Source organism: Hippocampus zosterae, chromosome 5, assembly GCF_025434085.1.
Source record: "Hippocampus zosterae strain Florida chromosome 5, ASM2543408v3, whole genome shotgun sequence".
NCBI classification, from domain to species: domain Eukaryota; kingdom Metazoa; phylum Chordata; class Actinopteri; order Syngnathiformes; family Syngnathidae; genus Hippocampus; species Hippocampus zosterae.
Genome location: NC_067455.1, coordinates 10,697,886 through 10,721,388, shown reverse-complemented (window position 1 = coordinate 10,721,388; position 23,503 = coordinate 10,697,886). Strand labels below are relative to the sequence as shown.

General features: G+C 43.1%; 2 protein-coding genes across 2 annotated transcripts in view; one reads left to right on the top strand and one right to left on the bottom strand.

The window, feature by feature from the left end:
* The window catches only part of gra (granulito), a 229,659-nt gene extending 213,686 nt beyond the window's left edge, over window positions 1–15,973 (top strand). The window contains exon 8 of the mRNA XM_052066133.1: window positions 15,962–15,973. The gene's annotated coding sequence lies outside the window, so the exon portion shown is untranslated. The remainder of the gene's footprint in view (window positions 1–15,961) is intronic.
* The window catches only part of LOC127601071 (G patch domain-containing protein 8), a 40,160-nt gene extending 17,093 nt beyond the window's left edge, over window positions 1–23,067 (bottom strand). Inside the window, exon 1 of the mRNA XM_052066061.1 lies at window positions 22,816–23,067. Within this exon, the coding sequence (XP_051922021.1) occupies window positions 22,816–22,968 (153 nt within the window). The 5' untranslated portion in view covers window positions 22,969–23,067. The remainder of the gene's footprint in view (window positions 1–22,815) is intronic.
* Window positions 23,068–23,503: the final 436 nt, after the last annotated feature.

The window sequence follows — 23,503 nt, the reverse complement described above, 5'->3', positions numbered from 1 at the left end:
GTTATGTTATGTGTTGTGTTTATTATTTTACTTTATGTTCACTGTACACATTGTTACAGCTGCAGCCGTTGTGAAATTGCTATATAAATTAGGATGCATTGCATTGTATTGTATTGTATTGTATAATGCACTTTTCAGAGAACAGAACAGATGAAAGTGCTTCATGCGGCATTTGACACAGACATACAAAAGAGCACGCACACACAGACACACATACTCACAGGTTAAAAATGATGACATTATGACCTAAGGCATGGTACAGAGCATTCAGGCAAGCATCCAAATGAGGAAAGAACACTTTAAGGCAGGGGTGTCAAACTCATTTCACATTGTGGGCCACATACGGACTCGGTAGATGTCAAGTGGGCCGAACCATTAACAGTATATCATACTGTGCTACGAATCACCAAAATATCATCTATTTCCTTTGTTTTGGTCTCAAGAAGCATTGATTGGGGCTTTCATATCATTTGCTGCGTTGGGTCTATCTCGGTGATATACTGAGACTGTTGTTTTCTTCCCCGATCAAAATAATGTTGTCTTCTACTGTGATCAAAACAGTGTGCGCCCAAGCCGATAATCCACAAATTGCATTTTATTTAAAATATTAATTATGTGTCTTTAATGCACTTTTTTTCACTTTTAAATGATCCCGCGAGTCGAATCGAACCTCCTTGGGGGCCGGTTTCGGCCCACGGGCCGTATGTTTGGGATATTCTTATTTAAGGCATCTGCATCAGGAACATATCACAAAATGCAGTCACAGAACACTGGAACTCTCAGTGCAGCAGCAAGAGCCACGTACGGGCCGCTCAGGCTGCAATGAGGCACGATGCCGGCCACGGCCTAGAAACGCTCCAAGAGCACAGGTCTTACCTCAAGTAAAACGCTGAAGAAAGTAAAATCATTCAGAAAAAAATAAAACGACAGTATTTACTCAGTATAAACTATCATTACTAAAGCTGACCAAACGTAACATCATGTAGATTAAATGCAATAAATAATTAAAAAATGAAATAAAAATACAAGTTCAAATAAGAAAATCTAATGAATAATTTGTGATTAAAAGCTCAATAAAAAAAGATTTTGAGCCTTCTCTCGAAAACAAAAAAATATATATCCTCCGTTGCCCAGAGGTGGATTGTGTCACAAATAGTCTGTAATATTGGAATGATGCCACGCTGGGAGCGTGTCCTGACTTTATGAATGAGTAAAAGGCCAGAGCTGGAAGACCTCAGAGTTCATAAGGTAAAAACAGCCCAATACCACATAGACATTAACCCTTTCAGGGACAACACTTACTAGAGTGGACATCTTATCGTGTTATATCATGTTACAGGGTGCATGAAAGGGTTAAGAAAAAGAAAAAAATCTTTGCAATAAAAGTGTGACCAATGCAAGATGAAAATAATGTAACAAGCACATTTTCACCTCCGATGGACGGCAACATTAAAGTGCAATTTTTGAATATGCTAGTTTTGTGTGGGAAGGGTGGATCTGTTTTTGACCAACAGGTGGCGGTCTAGGGCTCCTCCGACAGAAGCACACCTGTTAGGCATCATGTCATTAGGGTTTCTGTTAAAAGGACTCCACTTTGTGTTGGCTCATTGTTTTTGTCACTGTTTCTGTGCAGAATTTGTGCCCTGCTGCCACCACCTCCATGGGGTTTCGTTTGTTTGTTTTGTTGTGTTTTTTTTTTTCAGGACTTTTTTTTTGAGTTAGTTTTCTCAGTGTTTTACATTTTGTCAAGTCTACCTTGCTCCTCCCTCCTGCCTACCTTTTGGGGTCCTCCACCACCATGTTCATGACAGGCGGTGAGTTTTTATTTATTTATTTTTTAAATGTGATAGTTACATTTGCTTCGGATTTCCCTGTGCCACATTCTGAAGTGTGTGTGTGTTTTTTAAATGTTGTCAATATGTCGATTGCAATGAAAATGTTATCCAAAAATGTATATTCCTGTGCTGCTGCCAAATGGCGTCAAAAACTGAAGACTAGATGACGTTTGTTGAATTCTGATGATTACTAATTGCATCTGAGCCTTGTCGTATGTATTCAGGATGCAATTTGTGTTTATCAAGCCCAATTAGGCGTTTAATTATCTTAATCCATAATTAGCATCCCAGCCTGGACAATTCCATTTGCGCTGGCAAATATGTTTGCTCTCTTAATTTATTTGTCTCTGTCACACACATTTATTTCCGCATGCAAAAGTTTATTGCCTGTTTTTTTTTCTTTGTGCTTTGCCTTATGGCGCTAATGACACGTTTGCTACTGTCATGACCTAAAGATCTCCGTTTGACAAAGTCACCCGCACACACGTACACGGTGCCAAACGAGACAGCAGCGCGATAATGAGCTGATATTTACAACCTTAATGCATCTCCCTTGACTGCCTTTATTATGCCTTCATGGCCACTACCCTCAGGTTATTTATTTGACGGATGCGTGAGTATCTGCATGCCCTCACCAGGCAATGTCTTTGTCTCGCCTGCGTGCTTCTGCCTGCTCCTATTTTACACGTTTGTGCAAAACACCATTGGAGTTACCAAAACTGTACGGTCCACACGTACAGAAAGACAAATGGGATATTGCTGACATTGTTGTCTCGTCGCTCGTGGCACAGGGGTGTGACAATAACAGCGGATGATGATTTTTTTTTTGTATGATCCTCACACTAGAATGTCAAGGCTATTTAACTTTAATAATATTTGGAATGCAAAAATATAATTATTGGTCAGCCACGACGCCCAAGACCGGCTCAGAATTCCGTTGGCTATTTGGGAAAATTAACTCATTTTTTTCACAAAATTTCGGATGACCACCCCATCCCAAGATAAATGCCAAAGGCTACTACTATAAGACACAACTTCTTAGAAAAAAAAAAAGCTCAAATAATTGGGTGTAAATAATATCCTCCTCCTCGAGTCATACGCCACAATGCAAACCTTTGACCTATACCATATGTATTTTGATACATATTATCAAATTTACACCAATGCTAAAATGATTTCATTTGTACAAAACTTTCTCTATGGTAGCATGAGTGGTCGTCGAATGACAAGGCGAGCATTTTCAAAAGGTGGGACACAGATTGTGAGTATTTAGGAAACGTCGGTTCTATAGTGCAAGCCGTGTCATATTTTCACTGCCGCCATTTTAAGTTTTATGCATTTTGCACCGAACAATCAGGAGTTTATACAAACACTCCACTTCATTCCGTGTCTGTTTTGAGTTGCTGCTCCATGAGCGCTATGTAGAGGGAGGTGAAAGCGGTGAGACTGACGTTCTCTGTGGATCAGCCAGGCGCACAATTCTCATGAGAGTCCAAACAAATGCCCGTCAGATATCAACACTTAAGGGGGGTCTTTGATAAAAGAGAATGTAATTTATTAATTTTTTTTACATTTTTAAAATCTTATTGTATCATGAAAAAATGCTCTTTATCAACGAGAGCAATTTTATAAACAGCAGGTGCCAGAGGACCACAAGGGTGACTATATATGCTCAAGCCTGGTCATGAAGGTCCTGGGAGAACTATTTATTTTTAATAGTGTGTGTGGTAGCACAGTGCCATTTGCTGGTACTGCAGGGGCATTTCCACACAAAATATTTTGAGAACATTTCAAGTCTCGTGTGACAAGTGAAGAAAAATAAATGTTGGGACTGCAAGTGAAAAAGTAACAGGATGATGGGGGGAGGGGAGAATCCCAGACATTTCCCCCTCCATCAGCATCTCACAGCTCTCAGTGGCTGAGGTGAATGATGCAGCTGCGCCAAAGTCGATGATAATTTGACGCTCGGCGAGTGTGATAAATGCTCCACTTGCATAAATTCAGCCGCAGCGTTTCTTCGTGCCGTATGCTCAATAATCGTAAACTCAGAGAAAAGCAACGAGCTAGCTGTGATGATTTTTCATGACACAGATAAACAAATGTAGTCTGAATATTGCTCAACAATCCGTCTCCATTTGTCACGAATTCTGAAAATGGCTTCGATGCCCGTGAACCCGAGTCGTCGCGGCATCAGCAGGAAGAGGAAGGCAAAGTGAGGAACAGCCGCACACGCCTGGTTGCTCATACGTTCCTCCTCTGTTTTGTTGTTTCTTGCCTGACAAAGAAAAACATTGTTCGTCTCGCTGACCTTTGAGGTTGAGCAGCATGCATGAAACAAACTGAATGAATAAATTATGAGCAGATTATATTTGCTAATGCACAATGTGCCCTTTGTTGCCGGGTGCGCCTCCTCCGATTTGATCCTCAAACTTTGCATCACAGTTATTTGGAAAGAATATTGGATTTCATGTTATAGGATATTCAGTTCCCAATGGACATTGCACAGTGTGCGTGGAAATTCGCTACAACTAAGAATTCATTTTTGTACACTAGTAATTCTATTCGAGGGCCTCTGTTTTTGAACGTAGCCTCCAGTATGTTACGATCCTGATATGCCCTTGCTTTCTAAGGTTTTGTGCAGCATTTCCATTGTGTGGAGTGATTTAGCATCACAATTCACCATTTATCAGGACTGCATTATTCCATGGATGTCATGAGTCCGTGTTGGTACTGGCTGCAAAAAGCACGGAGGCAAGATGTGCTGAGCAAAAACCCTTAGAGGGGCACAATCCATAACGCAGTCCTGAAAAAACTCAAATAGACAAACCTATGACAGGAAAAATAAAAACAACGTGACGGTAACAAATGATCAGACAAAGACTGACGAGTGAACTAAATGCAAGCAAACTGACGAGTCGACAAGGAATGCCTGGACAAGTCACAAAGGGTTGAGGGAGCTGACTGGTAAACACAAGGGACCCGGCTGACAAGAACAGGTGGAAACCAAACCAAAAACAGAATTGTGACAATGGATATTGGAGTTGCAAAAGAAGTCAGTTGCGTTTGTGAAACAAATTGTGTATACACAGTCATACCTCGGTTTTCGACTAATAATCCGTTCCAGAAGGCTGTTCAAAAAGCGATTTGTTCGAAATCCCAAACTAGTTTATGAGCCCATGATTAGGGGCAAATACACGATGCAGAAATGACAACAACCAAAAAAAAACAGATTTGTGTAAATCACAATGAATGTTTTACGAGGAAGCATCACTTCCTCATGCAAGGAAGCCCAAAGTAGTCGAGTGGCGCATCCGGGTTTACTCAGTTCGGTCAAACTGGTTTTCGGTCATAATTTGAAGCGAAAAAATCTCAAATTTTCTGGCTGAAATCCAATTTGGTCGACAACAGATGTTCGAAAATGGAGGTTTGGCTGTATTTTATATTACTGACTTCCAGTGAGAACACAATCAACTCATGTAAGACATTTTCCTGCATTATTTCAATAATCACTGAAATTATCCTCAAGATGAGGGTACTTTTAGCGTGTTTTATTTTCTCCCCCTCTCACTCCCTTGTGGTTTCTTTCTGACTTTCGGGTTGAGTGAATGCTGGCGCGTTTTGGCTGCCGCTGCTCAACCCGTATTGTGTTTTGTTATTGTAAAGTGTCCTTGGGTGTCTTGAAAGGTGCTTATAAAAAAATGTATTATTAGTAATAATATCCATCCAACCATTTTCTAATCTGTTTATCATCATAAGTGTCTCTGTGCTGAATTTAAAGCAAATGAGGGGAGCCCCTTCCATTGGATGGCAACCAACTCGTATCGCTTCCCTCCCACAACGGCGCAAACACCCCTTCCTATCTGCCATCTATGAAAGAAACAAAATAAAACTCAAATCATGCATACAGTACAGACTTCACTTTGCGATGGATACACAAAATTGAGCCCTTTGTGTGTTTTTTGTCAACATTTGTGCTCTCTTGTAGCAAAATAAGGAAATGTTGAACAAACGGCTCCGCATACTTGGACACTACTGCAAACGACAACCACAATAAAAACTTGAATTGGATTTGACAAGACCCAGTGCTGTTGATTACAAGCGAGAGAAGGGGCAAAATAAGGGCCTTTTTTTATTTTGTTGTGCTGGGTTGAAGCACAAATTGTAAATCCATGATAAGTCCCAAGGCTCTGACCAATAAGATCACGAGCAACATTTAATTCCCTGTCCATCAAAATGTGAGACCAAAGAAACCTTTCTTGTGAGTGGTGAGAATTTCCCCCCTCCCCCCATTTTTTTTCTGTCCATCTGAACATCCAGTTTTATCTCTTCTCTACAGGTGCCTTTGAGATGCAGTGCGCGCTATCATTGATCAGCTCTGTTGGGGGCCAAAATCCACTTCTCATAGTGTGCAGGATAAGGTGAACAAACATGATGGCTGCACTTTTACCCCCCCCCCCCCCGATGTTATTGTCGTTTTAAACAATGAACCAAATAACTACAACAAAAAAACCCCAACACTTTCTTAAAAACTAAACTAAAATACAGTAAAGGTCAATACAAACTAAAAACTTACTTTGAGCTCGCTAAAATTAACTGAACTAACAAAGCAAAAATCGAAATGAACTGTCACGAACAATCCCAAATTATTCTAACACCGCTGCAATGCAAATATTCCATTTACCCCAACGATCCCAAACTATGGCTCTATTTTTTTTTTATGGGCTATTTGTCATTTTCTCCCTCTACTGTACTCGCTCACTGCACTCCTTAGGGACTTGTATTTGTTTCTCTGAAAGGCAATTTTTGCTTTTCCTTGCTCTTCTCCGCGCACATTACGGCGAACACTATAAAAGCAATTACAGGAAGACAAAGGACGGCGAGCGTAACGGATGTAGCCGTGAGCTTGTCTCTTGGTCTTCCTCAGACAAAACATGTATCCTGTAATTATGCTCTGCATGGAGCCTGTTTTTGTTCTTGTTTTCCCTTGGTGATCCCGCCACGGTAAATCTGAGACAGGAGAAAGACAGGCAACTACAGTCTATTGAAAACGGCAACCTTTCGATGGTAAGGTTGTTGAGATTTTTTGCCCGTCCACACTTCACCTTTCTTTGTTTTTTGGGGGGGGTCTCCCCCCCCCCCCACCCCCCGCTCTTCCTCAACAATGGTCTATTCTCATGCTCGGTGTCTCTCTCTTTCCTTGCTGTGCTCTTTAAGCCTTGACAGCACTTGTCGATTCAGCCGCCCTTCCATCAGTCTTCTTTCAACTCTGAAGAAATGTCATCTCCAGTATTAAGTACCTCCTGCGAAAAATGGAGTGCACCCTCTTGATATTTACACAAAAGGCCCTCTTGAAAACTTTCAATCTGCAAATTTATGCCCACGCACACACTCTGATCACTTGCTGATTGATGGCCTCCGAGAGGATTGCATCCATGTCTTGTGACGTGATCAAATTGGGGCTCTAATCTGACATCGAAGAGTGACGACACAAATGAAAAGAAAGACAAGTTAAGAGGATGAAGGTAATCAGTGTTGGAGGCAAAGGAGATTTGGGAAACAAGATTAATGCGATTTAGAGATTACATGGCAGCATTCTTAACGCTCAGCTAAATCCGGACAACTCAGGAACTTTTGGAATAGAAGCGGGTGGTGCTTAATTGAGAAGGGGTGTGTGAGGACAGTTGAGGTTCATGAATCGAGGAATTTGGCATACTTTATGATATCTTTTCATGCATTCAATAACTTTTTTTTTTTAGCGCAGCTTTTGAAAACTTTGTTCAAGCCCTTAACAGTTGGTCATTGACTTCCTCCAGACAGTACACATTCAAGATTCATTCATTTTCCGATCCGCTTAGGGTCGAGGGGGCGGGGGGTGCTGGAGCCTATCCCATCTGTCTTCGGGCAGTCGGCGGGGGACACCCTGAACCGGTTGCCAACCATCCGCGTACTCACACTTGGGGACAATTTGGAGTGTTTAATCAGCCTGCCTTGAATGTTTTTGGAATGTGGGAGGAAACCGAGGCAGGCCCGGGGAGAAATTGCAAACTCCACACAGGGAGGCCGGAGCTGGAATTGAACCTGGTACCTCGGCACTGTGAGGTCGACGCGCTAACCACTGGGCCGCCGGACAGTACACATGTTAATGTTAAATGTACATGTGAATGTACAGATAGTATTTATGCTGAGCACATAGGCACAGTATAGATAACTTGCATTCATTTGTGGCTTGCTCCTCCATTGTCAGTGTGATTTGTCGTCACGTCGCTCTGACTCTCCATCCATCCCTCTTTTTAATTTGACTGGATTAAGAGTAAAGAAACAGAGGCGGGAGATGAGGATCCGATGAGATTTTTTCTTTTTAAGGATGTGAGAGGTGAGATGACATTAAAATACATAGAAATGAATTGAGAGGGAAGTGCATGTGGGTGTGTAACAGGGAGGGTGGGGGGTGCTTTTGTATGGCATTTTATTATTTATTCTGAGGTGAGAAGAGGGGAAAAAGTGGGGCGTTCGGTTGTGGAGCACTGTAATCAAGGGGCGAGCAATCGTGCATGTCCCACTCTGTTATCTATTATTGATGCCTGCTTCAGCCAGGCTGATGAATCATTAAGCCACTCATCAGGCCTGGGAATTCAGCCTCCTCCTTCGCCAATGACACTCATTTACATAAATAACACACTGACATTTTTTTTAATTCATTTTGGAAGAGCACACAAACATGCCCACGTTGAAAGACAACACATGCAAGAATTTGGCTTGTTTTGTGATTTGTCAATGCTCAGATTAGTTGCTCTTTTTAGCTTTTCCAACACGCTAACCTTGTTGTCACACCTCGGTAGGATTAAGTGAATTTGGCTCAGACCAAGAAGTGCTCCTCATTTGTGCCGACGTGTGGCTTTTTCTAGATCACAGGGGGATTTTGCATATGCATTCCCAAGAATCCCCCCCCACACACACAAACGAACATGAGCCCCCCCCCCCCCCCAAAAAAAAGAGCGAAGCAGCAGGAATGTCAGAGAGGAAAAATAAGTAGCAAAGGGAAGCAGATCCAGAGTATGTGTTTACTGCTTGCCTGTGGGCTTAACGGTAGAGGAAAAGTGGAGGAAGTAATGAATACCCATGAAATGATCTCACACACACACACACACACACACACACACACACAATTACTCTCAAGTGTGGGGTTTCCCTTTCAATTTGTCAGTCTTTTTGACACCTGCTTTCCCATTTTGGTGTTCTGACAAATCCTCAGAGTCCTCCTCTCAGCATGCATCGATACACTGCAAAAACTATCATGCCAAAGTGACACACGCAAACAGTGTGAAGGAGGAAGCCAAGTCTTGGTGGCTGTTGGCTGGGGGCGACACGCGGACCACTGTGAGGCTGCTTTCCCCGTGGTGAACAGCAAACGCTTTCTGCGCACAGCGCTAAGCTGAGCGACTGGCATTTCAATCTGGACAAAGACCAAAAAAAAATCCTGCTGTGGCTCATAATAATTGCGGCGGATTGTTGGCACCATTGTGGCTCATGTTAAGACTGGCCGGGACAAACGGAATGAGTTATTAGGATCTGCGTTTTGATTCCTCGTAGAGATTGTTACTGATATAATGCTGTAGCATGAAGCTATAATATATGAAAGTGCTTTATAAACAAAGATGTATGAGAACAACCCATAATGAAGGAACTTTCCTTTTATGTCCAATTAATATGATTTGACTCTATGGGCACAGTAAACACTGCACTCGTTTTAACGATACCGATTTTGAAATTGGCCTCTTTTATGTACACATTTTAGTAGACCAAAACAGAACATTACTAAACGTGCACAGAATTTATGGAAAATAGGCAAATTTTTATATGCACATGCACTCATTTGACACAAACCTGAAGTACATTCACACATCTGAACAATGTATCGCCAAGAAGACGAAGAGCACAGTGCTGCCTTGTGATGCACACGTTCAGGTGATATTTTTTGCTCCGACTTCCATTTGAGATTAGACCGTTGGATGGGGACAGTAAACTCGACTCACCCGACTTGATGACAAGCTGCAATTGGGCAGATAATGGACAATTTTTTTAATAAAGAGGCGTCAGGCTGGCTATTTGCTTCCCCTCATGATAAACGTGTAAAAAGACGAGCTAATGTATCGCATCGTTGTGGCGATGTTCTATCCTTTGAACTGATGGATACTGCTTACATTGAACACAAAGGGTGCAGACGATATGACAATACACACAGGCCCATATTCTTTATCCTGTGCAAAGAAAAGGCATATAACTCCAGTTTACTGAGGACACATGAACACTTCCCTTTAGATCTGTAGGTCTGTACTATACTGCCCCCAGGTGGCCAAGGCGCACACTCTAGAAGGAGCAGCACAATGTGTATTGAAATGCCGATATGTGGCAAAGACAGTTTAATTCTTTAACATGTTATTCTGTCATGGCATTCATTGATGACAATGACGACAGTGACCCTGTCACCACATCACGGTGGTTCCCCTCAGGGAGATCTGACGGTGGGCAGAGGAGAAACCTCAAGGTTAAGAGGTGAACTTGACTATGATAATCAGTAAAAAAAAAAAAAAAAATCCAAATTTAAAAACATTTTCATTGATCTCTTCTACTTTTCCTCATGACGGAGCTTATACAGACTCCCAACTGATCATTGGGTGAGAGGCGTGTTGCAACCTGGTCACCAGTAAATCGCAGGGCACCAAGACAAACTCAAATAAAATAACGCCATCAAATTGCAAAATGACAGAATTAACTTTTTTTTTTTTTTTTTGGTACCACTATGATAAATGCAAGCGTCTCATTTTTTTTCTTCAACTCACACCTCCAGACACATTTTTGTTCAGGGAACGACTATCTTAAGTCTCTAAGCCAATCTGGAACGTGCATGCCCTAATTTGAATAATCATTCCACTTTCTTTTTAGCTGGGCATCCTGCGTAAGTGTCATGCTCCATCCAGCAGTGCGAAAGCTCCGTAGCAAAGCCATTCGCTGGATGGCAAAGCAATGCAACACATGAAAGTCTTGATCTTATGTCATCAGTCTTTTGCTTGGCGAGACGTACCCAGGCGCATTGAAGGTCTTCAACCTCTTTGATCTGTGAATTATAAAATGCCTGCACATCCTCTTTTTAGTCAGTTATTTTCATAAAGCGCGTGTCTGTGTGCAAGGCGGCTCGAAAGATCAAACCGAGGATGAATTCCAGGTTGCTTTATTCAGAGGGAGCCCCTTGGTCTCTCTTGGACTGGGCGTAATTTGTTGGCTTGCGCTCAACCAGAGGGTGCTGGTTTGCAGCGTCTCCCACCCGCAGTGAATCATCCCTCCTCCAGAGGAGAGATAATTAATTTGTCTGAGCTGCTCTTAACCCAGGCTGTATGTCAGCCGCAGAAAAGCAAACTACGCCGGCATTCTAACACGCAGGTCCAAAGACGTACAACAAGTGAATGGAAGCTACAAGCTAATGCATCAATGTATCCCCAAATCCATTTCTAGACGGTTTACACATATTTATGCATGAATCCAGATACAGAAGCAGAAAAAGGAACCAATAATCCCCCCCCCCAAAAAAATAAATAAATATTAAATATTTATAATCATCATCAATATTATTGCATTTCTATCGCTCAAAACGGAAGAAAGAAAAAAAAGAATTAGATATCCTTTATTTGTCCCACACTGGGGAAATTTACAGCAAGAATGTGGGTAGAAAGAAGAAAAAACAAACACCGTGTGTGTATATATATATATATATATATATATATATATGGCTAATGTATGCACACACACACACATTAGGAGTCCAAAGGCTTGAGGAAGATGAGGGTCACCAACATGGTGCCCCAGACAAGGACCACATTAGTAACAGAGTGCCTTTTTTCATTTATTCATTCATCTTCCTAACCGCTTGATCCTCACTAGGGTCGCGGGGGGTGCTGGAGCTTATCCCAGCTGTCTCCGGGCAGTAGGCGGGGGACACCCTGAATCGGTTGCCAGCCAATCGCAGGGCACACAGAGACGAACAACCATTCGCACTCACACTCACACCTAGGGACAATTTAGAGTGTTCAATCAGCGTGCCATGCATATTTTTGGAATGTGGGAGGAAACCGGAGCATCCAGAGAAAAGCCACGCAGGCCCAGGGAGAACATCCAAACTCCACACAGGGAGGCCGCAGCTGGAATCGAACCCGGTACCTCTGCACTGTGAAGCCGACGTGCTAACCACTGGACTATCGGGCCGCCCTACAGAGTGCCTTATTCTTGAAAAATAAAATAAATATCGGTGATCGACTGGTTAGCACGTTGGGCTCACACTGCAACAGTGCAGGGTTTGATTCCGGCTCGGGCCTTCCTGTGTGGAGTGTTCATTCGGAATCGGTGCATGAAATTGATCTAGAAAAGTTTGCTTGCGTCTCTGAAATAATTTCGTAAAAATGTTTTGGCTAGTGTAATTTTTGTGAAAAAAAATCAGGTCTCATTATTATTACTATTATTCGTAATAATATATATAAAATTCAATGTTATTTGAGCAAATATTTTATGGCAGGGGCGGCCCGGTAGTCCAGTGGTTAGCACCTCGGCTTCACAGTGCAGAGGTACCGGGTTCAATTCCAGCTCCAGCCTCCCTGTGTGGAGTTTGCATGTTCTCCCCGGGCCTGTGTGGGCTTTCTCCGGGTAGTCCGGGTTTCTGCCACATTCCAAAAACATGCATGGCAGGCTAATTGAACACTCCAAATTGTCCCTAGGTGTGAGTGTGAGCGTGGATGGTTGTACATCTCTGTGTGCCCTGCGATTGTCTTGCAACCGGTTCAGGGTGTCCCCCGCCTACTGCCCGAAGACAGCTGGGATAGTCTCCAGCACCCCCCGCGACCCTAGTGAGGATGAAGCGGAAAATGAATGAATGTGTGCAGCAGTGTGTATCAAACAATCTGAGAAGTAGCCCCCAGTTTCTAGACAGTTGGTGACACAAATCATTTCAATGCCGGTAAAGCATCCTCCATCTCTTCAATCCACATCTGTAAATGTGAGTTGTTTTGGGGTGTGTGTTTGATTTGCTTCTTCGGCGTGTCATTCACTTTGAACCTGAGCTGCTGTTCCAGATGGTTGTCCAAACGTCGGGTAATTATCAAACACACATTATTTGCATAAGAGAGAGTGTGTTTGTATGTGCTGGTGTGACTCCAGGTAATTATCTGATGCTGTGATCACTAATGACCACACAGGCAAACATCTGTCTCAAAGTGAGAGGTAGGACATCTGCTGTGCATGTACAGGTGTGCTTGTTTCCACTCTTTCCTCCAGTGGTGTGGCGTAAGGGTGCAAAATTCTTGGCCGCACACAATTTTAAACTTGAAGTTAGTTGTGATTGTAATTTAGTCGTTCGTTAATGGCGTAGCAAGTCTCCCTATCCGGTGGCTCCCGATGGGACCGGGCTGACAAGAACAAGTGGCTCAAGACAAGACATGAGAAAAAAATAGGGACACGTGGGAAAACACGAAACAAAACTCAATCTAATTCAAACCAAATCAACAAAACGGATCATGACACGTGTCCTCTCTTTGCATTGCTATAAATATACCTATTAGCTGAGACCAAGTGCATCTTCCTTGACAATTGCTCCATGTTAATCGTGGCTCAATTTAAAAACAAAACCAAATGGTAGTACAGCGTACATACAATCTTGCTTTGTCACAACACATATTCTCACATTATCCACTTTGTACTCATTTTCTCTACTTATGCTAGCTAGCTGTACGAGCATGTTTGGCTAAATATCCGTTTTGGATGAAAATGATCATTTTCTCCCCCCCCCCAAAAAAATCTCCAAATGTGAAGAAGCATGGCTGTCGTCGTAAAGTGCCACAGTTGTAAAGCTGGACAATGATTGCATTATAGAATATTGTGTATGATCACGCAAGTCGAAGGAATTTCTGATGAAGACTTCATGCTTCCCAGCGGGGACGTTTAAGTGTTCTTGCAGCATTAATTCATGTAGCGGGGGGAATATATGAGAGAAATAAAGCAAAATTAAAATAAAATAACAACAATAAAAGAATAATGTATGTTCTCTCGGTGCACCACAGCAGGCCTTGAAGGCTAAAGTCGAATGACCGAGGAGAGGACCGAAATCAACGGCCTGGAGCGAAGGTGCCTTTTGAGTGCCCATAAAACTTTTATCTCTTTTTTTTTTTCTTTCTTATAAACTCAAACTTATTTTCCCCCGGGGCTGACAATAAACTATATTCTCTCCTGCACGATGCCACTGTGTTATTTTAAGGTATAATTACGGTGGTAGAAAATAACCACACCGCATTCATTTTAAAGTGTATTTATGGATAAAATGACTAGGATAGTCATAGGAACAATGTCACCGTTGTGGTTAAGCATCACGCATCCAATGTGATGACATATTGTGTGCTGCCACCTCGCTTTTGTTCTTTTTTATCATGCTCTGCCCTCCTGATGACTGGAGAAATTATTTATCAAAAGGCTCAAATGGTCTTTCAAGTCCCGTAAGTTCAGGCTTTTTGTGTGTGTGTGTGTGTGTGTGTGTGTGTGTGTGTGTGTGTGTGTGTGTGTGTGTGCACAGCAATAAAAACAGCAGGTCAAAGGTCAAACACATATGCGCGTGTGAGTCATCCCTTAGTTCAGTCACTAAAAAAAAAGAAACAAAACATCGCGATCCAGTAGATAAAGAAGGGTCACACCAAACAGAACACAAACTGGAGAGCACTTGTCCTGAATGGCATGTTGCGACGCCTGCGCTGGTGGTTCTATTTGCAGTTTGAAAACATACATGAGTTAAACGTGTGAAGTCAAAGATAAGAAACGGGGCCCACTGGGGAGAAAATCAAATCAAAGAAAAGTGCAGATTGAGTTTGGAAAAGAAAATGGTGAAGAGCCGTAGCGTAAACATAGCATATTTCCTCGGGGGAACCATCCCGGCTATCAAGTGGAGGTTATTATGCTATGAAGCGCTAATGAATTCATTAGCTAAATGAAATGTCAATAAAGAGCTTGAGAGAGCTTAAAATCAATGCAGAGCGTCTCATTCGCTCCCTCTCCTCTTTCGCTTTGTCCCGGCTCGCCCATCCGTCCCAATTATCCACCATTTCTCCCCTAAACACACACCCACCCACACACACACACACACAAATGGTCACATAGAGTGTGATGGAGGACATAAGTGGTGATCAGCAGGAGCACTTTGCAGTGGTCAGCAGGAATGAGCCAGTCATACTCCACTTAAGTATTCAGCCACACTCACTGCCCACTTTAAAATGGGTTTACTTTGACGTGTGCGTGTGAGCGCGGGCGTGCGTCTTTGTGTTCGTGATTCAGCGCAGCATTGGAAGCCTTGAATCCATAACAACCTTTCCAGTGCTCAAGAAACAACTCGATGGCTGCTTTTATTACATTTCAACCTTCCATAAACCCTTTATCAATCGAACCGCAAAATAGAATCTACTTCTCAGCCACTCTGCTAAATACAACTCAGGGGCAGTAGACAACGCTGACTGACGAGACGTTAGTTATCCTATAGTGTACATCGACCGCATTTCATTCGTTCTACACAGCCGAAGAAAAAAAAATGTTGCGCTCCTGATAGTTATTTAATATTATGCTGGGTAGTGGATATCACTTGACTGTTTCAATAATATTTATGTCTTACTGTGGTGGAAAGAATTCTTAATGTGTGTTGTGTGTGTAATATTTGAATGCGACAAACGTCGACTACAGAAAGCATATTTTTTTCAGGGGATTTGACCACGATTCAATACGATTTGTGCACGAGTGAGACATACAACGGCCCGACGGCTTCAATCGGTAATCAAACATCCCAAAAAAGGAAAATAAAGTCCTTTTGGGATATCAATTGAATGTTGTCGTTATATCTGTTTGCAGATGGGTCTGTATGGTGCATGGGGTGCTTGAGCATCAATTCTGAGTTCTGAAGTTAAGGACTCTTTTTTTTTTCCCTTGTAATGGAAAACTGACAGGAAGCTGTCGAAAGAAATGGAAAGGAAAAAAAGTTGAGAGCCTCAAATTGAGAAGAATTTGTCCACCTCTGAACAAACCAATATCTCCAGATATCTCTGCAAGGTTAGCTCAATTCAATATAAGATCGCTAGTTCGCAAATCGTGGTTGTTTAATGACATCATTTTGACCTGCAATTTTGACTTTTTACTCCTCTGTGCAACATGGGAGCACACTGGTGGCTGCCTGCAACTGTTTTAACTCCTAAAACGTTTCAGTCAGTTGTCAACAAAATGGGCGTCGGCCTGTGACGAACTGTGCGATCTGCCTTTACTTGACCCCGGTTAGTGATGATTTCACTGACAGATGGGGACAAAAAGCGGCTCCGACAGTGCTTTTTAAGTCATTTTTCAGAATTTTCCCGTCATTCGTCAATCCTCAGCAAAATGAGCGTCTGTCAGGGACAGACTGACGGAACTTACGTCAGTACTGACGGAATGCCCACCTTTAATTATTTCAGTGTGAAGACATTGCATCGGGTGACTTTTGAGGTCTTGCTCGGCACACGTACCACCCGCGAAGCCTAATAATGACTTCTTTGTCGCACTGCAATGTAACAAAGATTCACGCTTACAGCCACGAGCTTTTAAGTATCGAACCAATTGGTTCTTCCCTATCTCGCTGCGCACGATGCTCCTTCCAACATGCTGAGGTTTATTTTTATTTTTTCACACGGCTAAATTGTTGTTTCAATATAATTGTTGAGGGCATATGTTTAAACGCGATCTCATTTACATAAACGCTGTTCAGCACCACCGCTGCCACCCCTTGGAGTCGCATAGGTGGCAAATGCACACACGCATATGCACACACGCATACTGGGGCATTGGCACTCATTCTGACAGCAGGCACAGATTCATCTTTTTTTTGCAACGGCAGTTAAATATACATCAAAGCGGATGTTCAGCTTAGTATGCATGTACAAGGATATAAAATATTCTACTGGGTGGGGGTGGGGGGAGGGTCTCCAAAAGGCCCATGTTCATGAATTCATTCAGAGATGGGACTCTGTCCTCTTGTGTTTTTATTTATTTTTTTGGTCTCACTGCCTGCCCTCAATAAAAAGCATTAAAAGCGGCAATGAGATTTGGAAAACCGTCTCATCGGTAACTGTTACGCACACATGTAATGAGGAGGACAGCAGTTAAAGCACATCCAAGAGACCCGTCATGGCGGCTAATTGGCGATGAGGAGCAATGTCGAACGTAGACATACCGAGGCATCCCGCAGGGACATTCGCAGGGATATTCGCAGAGACGGCGCACAGAAGGTAGCAGTCACATCGGGGGCAGTTGTTGACTCTCACTTTTCTGACTCCATCCTTGATGAGCTGACAGGCGCTTTCTGATAAATCCCCGCTGTGGAATGCTCCACTAATGCAGGGTTTTTGTTTCTGAAATACTTATTTTTTTATTTTTTTGCAGGGAAGGGAGCCGATTTCAAAATGAAGTCCTCTGGGGGCATTCATGTCTATGACAACAGCTTTTGTTGGAACTTCAAAAGAAAAACATGCAAAAACAGGTCTCAGGTAGATTTTTTTTTCCATTTGCTTTGTTTGAGCATTCCAATCAAAGCAGTAACGACAGAACACAGAGCTGTGGGAGCCTTGGTGATGAGAACAGTTCTCTGTCAAAATGTATTGAGTGCATCATTACCAGTGGTGAGCCGTGCGTTTGTTCACCTGGGCCTTAATTTCGTGGGGGATTTAACAGACTTAATACACCTCTTTACTCATACCGCCACTATCATGTCGCAATGAAAGAAACCCCCGATAATCCTCTGCGATATAACAGCCCGTTATTCTGCCGCAGACATCATTAGAATCAATTCAGCATCAATATTCATTTAAGAAATGGCAAAGCACCATGGAAGTCAAAATGCACTACGCACATCCGAGATGCTGATTAATGAATGTATTCACGTGCACAGAACGCTACAGACGATCTTGGCTTAATTTCACCAATCGATCGGAAGACGGACAAATGTTCCTTTTGACATTGTTGTGAGACGAATTTGGAAGTCCGACCGGTTCAAGAAACTGCTGCGTTGCGCATATTGTTTAAGCTAAATCACCTGCAGCGTTGCTGATTCTGAAGGCGGTGGACTAATTAGATTGACATGGCAACACATCGAGCAATCTGATTTGGTTAAAAAAATAAAATAACAAAATGTAGTACATACAAGTACCTGAGAAAGGCTGCAAAAATGAACAGAATAGACTAGTTGTGAATTGGTGAATTATAATTTCATGGAATTTATATTGGAATTTAGATTATAAATGTAATTCAATGCTTTTGATCGTTTTTAGGCCAGCGCAGAAGGCCTTGCTAGCCCTGAACACTCGCACGGATCCAGCAATTACTCTCTTTGTGAATGTTGTTGTTGTTGTTGTCCAAATAGATGGCCGATAGATTGTGCCGCAGGCAGGATCAACTCAAGCTCACCTGTGAGCCTAACAAAGGCAAGTATTGTCGAAAAAGGATGGATTGTCTACTTGCCCTTTGCACCTATCGAGCAGGAATGTGTTTGAGCCAGCCTTTCATCCACATAAGTGAGGTCCGACAGTCCCGATGTTCTGGCCCAGTAATTTCCCCAACCGCTGAACCATTATACAGTTTTGTGTATTGTAAATTGGTTGATATATTGTTTGAGGTAAATAAATTTATCTCTGGACTGCCCAGTGGTCAGTGCTTAGCAAGTCGACCTCACGGTGCAGAGGCCGCGGTTTTGATCCCGGCCTCCCTTTGTGGAGTTTGCATGTTCTCCCCGGGCCTGCGTGGGTTTTCTCCGGGTACTCTGGTTTCATCTCGCATTCCAAAAACATGCATGACAGGCTGACTGAACACTCCAAATCGTCCCAAGGTGTGAGCGTGAGCGCGGTCAGTTGTTCATCTCTGTGTGCCCTGCGATTGGCAACCGGTTCAGGGTGTCCCCTGCCTAGTGCCCGAAGACGGCTGGGATAGGCTCCAGCCCCCCCCCCACCTCCCCCTCGGCCTTTGTGAGGATAAAGCGGTTCCGAAAATGGATTGGTGGATATATCTCTGTCCATCTATCAGTGTCAGCAATGAGTTGTGACAGGCAGACTAATGAATTCACTGCTCTCCCACTAGATGCAGAAGACTTGTTCACGGCAAATATTGATTCATTGATAGCTTCATGTGACGCTAAGTGTATTTTTGACACCGATTGGAAAGTCCATCAGATGTTTGAAATATTTTCATATGTCAAAAAATCTTTTGACCGGTGTCATTAACCTGTTGCTATTCATGCAAAAGAATAAGGCATGGTGATAGTTTTTGCGCCATTTTTGTATGGTGGCTACATTTGTCTCGGTCTCAGATCAGAATGTGTATTTAATGCCAACTCAGGAGTCTCGCCCCATCCTCTGTTTGATTAATTAATTGATTACGATGTTAAGATGTACAAAGTATTTCGTCATCCTTGTGGAAAGCAAAATCTGGCCAAGGTGCAATATTTCAGCAAACGCACACAAAGGATCCCATTCGAACGGCTTGACCACGACACTGTTTATCCTTCTGACAGGCACATAAATTGGGCCGTGTCCACACGGATGCGGATAAATATGGAAGTGTGTATATTTGTCTGACCTTCCTGAAACCCGCTCAGTCAGCTGTTATCTAACTTTCAAAGCTTTGCACATGTAGATTCATCTTTATCAACGCGGACACGGCCTTATCTCCCCCAAGCCACATCACGGACAGAATTCAAAATGTGGCAAAGGCCTCTCCCGCCTCACAACTTAATAACACTAAAGTGATACCTCGGTCTAAATAGGTGCTTGATGCCTCATTACTCTGTGATAATCCTCCATCCTGTTTGTGCTTCCTGTTAAATTAAGTAAAGCATCCTCATGCCAGGAAATTATGAACAGCGCGTTGTTCGATGACAAATCAGAGGTGGCACAATCCACATTACGTGCATAATTATCCACTCACTCTCTCCTTTTACTCGAACATGAATCTGAAAAAGCCTCCTTGCTGCAGTATCATTCAAGACTGAAATGACTAAACACATTTACGAGGGTGTGTCATTTGCCTGCAATCTGTCGAGAGTGAAAGTGAACATTTTGCAGAAAAAGGCTTGGTGTACAAAAAGAAAAGGTCACCTAATTGAGCTTACATTTTTGCGTTTGCCGCTAAAACTTTTACAGACAACCTTTAACTTAGAGTCGCTGTCAATAGTTTTTCTTCCAAAGAGCCGCAGGGAAACAAGCACTTTGTGATAAAGACGCATAAGATGTTTTATGCGTTCAATCAATTTTACATGAGAGCCCCCCCCCAAAAATGTTTTTCTTAATCCAGCACAATTTCACTTTATGGGTTCAACCTATTAGAATGAGAAATTAAAAGAAAGTGCCACACCTTAGCACACCATTTATTGATCACAATTATTATTAGTATATATATTTTTAAACATCCTGGACCAATTATGTTAATGCCATTTCCTAAAACATATGTTTTCTTTTTGTTTTTTCACCTAACATTCATATATTGTGCCATTGCATTGTTATCCCTTTGGTGGATTTGTGCTAGATTAAGCAACACATTAAAAAAAAAAATCCCCTCCTGCACACAAGCTTATCTAAAGTTTCATTAAAATGCATGGGGAGAAAAGCAAGGCGGATGTCCCAGCATTGCCATAAGAGCAAGGCACTTACTTGGCATGGACCGCATGCCATACGGTGTGTTGTGACACATCCATTTTCTTTAGCACATCTTGATCAAGATCACAGGTGAGCTGGATGATCTATCTCGGCGAACACTAGGTGAGAGGCGGATGAAATCCCTCCAGTGGTTAGCAGCCAATCACAGGGCACATGCAGATAAACAACCGTTTGCCAACCATGGACAATTCAGAGTCCACCAGAACCAAAGATGCGTGTTTTTGGAAGATGAGAAGAAGCCACAGTGCGCTAGGGACATGCGGATTCCATCTTCCAAACAGTTCAAAAGTTTTATGACCTGACGTAACGATGAACATTTGATTGGTTGTCGCGCGATTGTTTGCGCGCGCCGAACAGAAGAACGCGGAGGCGGAGATAAGGGAGCGCAGCAACAGACGGATGAGACATCAAAAGAGCGACTCGAGAGGTGAAGGCAGACAGATGAAACGCGGCATTAATACAACGTGTCATGCTTCAATATTTGAGGCGCGACATTTCGACATATGTAAGATTGTCAAGAAAGATGTTGCATAATGTGACGGATTAAACGTGCGTCGAGTCTCTCTTCCAAGCACCATAAAGTTCACTGGAAATAATGGTAGTCTGCATATTGCCGTGTATGCGTTTATAAATGTGCCAAATTAGTCGGAATGAGAGATGGGTCTAATATTCTGGTGATCTGAGTCACAATTTCAGTATAAAATATCCATTCCGTTTTCCAAGCCGCTTATCTTGAAGAGGGTCATGGGTGCGTGTTGGCATGTGGGCACGGGGTACACCCTGAACTGGTTGCCAGCCAATTGCAGTCAACCATGATAGTAAATATATTGCTATTTACAGTAAAACCCCCAACGGTGCCAATCAAAACAGACAATTATATTTATTTTTGTTTGGGGGGGGGCAATGCAGAATGTTTGATTCAGTTCTGGTCTTGAATGTCATTATGTTTTTTTATTAGGACTGTAGTCAAGTCCACCTTTTATCAAGTTTGAGTCACAAAGGTCTGAGGCAGGTCAAGTCCGAGTCCACAAGGTCCGAGATCAAGAATAATCCTTAACCTGAACATTCACAAGTTTCACGGCCACAAAATTTCATTCTCAACACTCTTTTGAGATGGCGTGGAAGTCTTTTCTTTATTAACCGCGTGTGCAGATGAACAACAAAAACAATTTCCAAAACGATATTGCTTTATTAACGATGATCGACCTTGAGGGAGAGACGAGGAGGAAATTATGCACGGGGGAGCAGCAAGCTACATCGAGCAGTCAGAGGCGTCTACAAAACGGTACCCAACTCACAATTTTCAAAAAGGCCAATTTATCTTCCAAGAGGTGTAATGAGATGGAAAAATATCGACTGGAGAACTTTGCCGGCACACTTGATCCAGACATGCCAACACAGAATGCTTAATGGGGAAGTCAACGCAAATATTTTCTTGACAATAATATGTTCTACATGGCCCCACTAGTGGAAACATTGGGTGTATTTCAATCTGTGAAAAAGTTTCCAGGTGTTGTTGAAGACAACTTTTTGCAACGTCTCTGCCAGGCTCCCTGTGTCTGATTGCCCATCACCCAGGGAGAGCGGGCCAAACATGACAGAATGGTAATGACTTCAGTGACACACACGCATACACACTAGGATATATACCAGCAAACTTCTCCCAAGTTTCAATACTGTCTTGTCTCGCATTAGGAACTCATGGGAAAGTGTGATGACGGGACTCTCTCTCTCTCACACACACAAACACACTCGCTTGTTTGACACTAAATGCCATTGTGGTGGCTGAAAAGAAACAGCCACACTTGGAAAATGTCATGGAGTTAGTTTAGTAAGCTGCCCCCCATACACACAGAGCTACACTCATCCTATTAGTAACACACCTCATATAATTAGTGCTATTTAAAACGGGGCAGCTCATCTCTTCCTGAAAACACTCTAATGCAATTCCATTTGTTTAATTCCCATTCCCCTGGATGGGGAAACTAACACGCGTTGACAATGACTTTCTGCCTGAATACCCAATTATGGCATTCACATTCCTATTACCCCATCATAATAATAAAAGCAATAATAAAAACAGTTCAGCTCGCTCATGAACAATGTCACGAAATACACTTGCCTGTGGCTGTGAGAGTTTTCTACGACTTTACTGCAAGAAAAGATTGGCAAAAAAAATCTCCCCGCACAACTGTGTATACGGTTGCATGAACATTAACGGGGAGGCAGAGGGCACTTACCGGTGACTCGCACGCCGCTGTGGTGCATAGCGGCCCCCTGAAAACTCCCTTGACGCGCCGAAAGTGTCCGTTGCTGAGATGCGTGGAGCTGATCACCAGGTAGTAACAGGCGCCGCACGCCATCCCGGGGGACTCGCGGGAATTGGGGCCCATGCGCGGCCGCCTTTGCGTCGCCTCCTTGCGGCGTCCCGGAGTGCGTCACAGTAGGCGCAGGTAAGGACCAAGGCTCGCTCCTCACGCGCCCCCCACCACCACCACTTCTCCTTCAGCCCACCGCTACTCACTCGCAAGTGTGCACGTGGAGAGTACTGATGAGAACTATATGCTCACATGTGCGAAAGAAAGAAAGAAGGAGCTGGGGGGGGGGGGGGCTATTTGGAAGCAAGCGGAGTCGCTGGAGTGTGCCGCGCTTGGCATGCCGTCCTCGGTCAGGCTGAGATGAATGAATGCACGAAATGCATGAATGCATTTTTTTGTATCTCACCCCCACCTCTGTGCCCCTCATCCCTTCTTCCTCTTGGGTTGGTGCACTTTTGCGGCGCCTACTCCGCGCTCGCAAAGATGTTGGAGGAGGAGGAGGTGTGACACTCTCCCTCCCCCCGACCCTTCCCCTCCGCTTCTTGATGCTCTCTATTGATTGGCACCAGATTTAAGATGTCCCCGTGCCTTGAATTAAATCCAGAGGTGT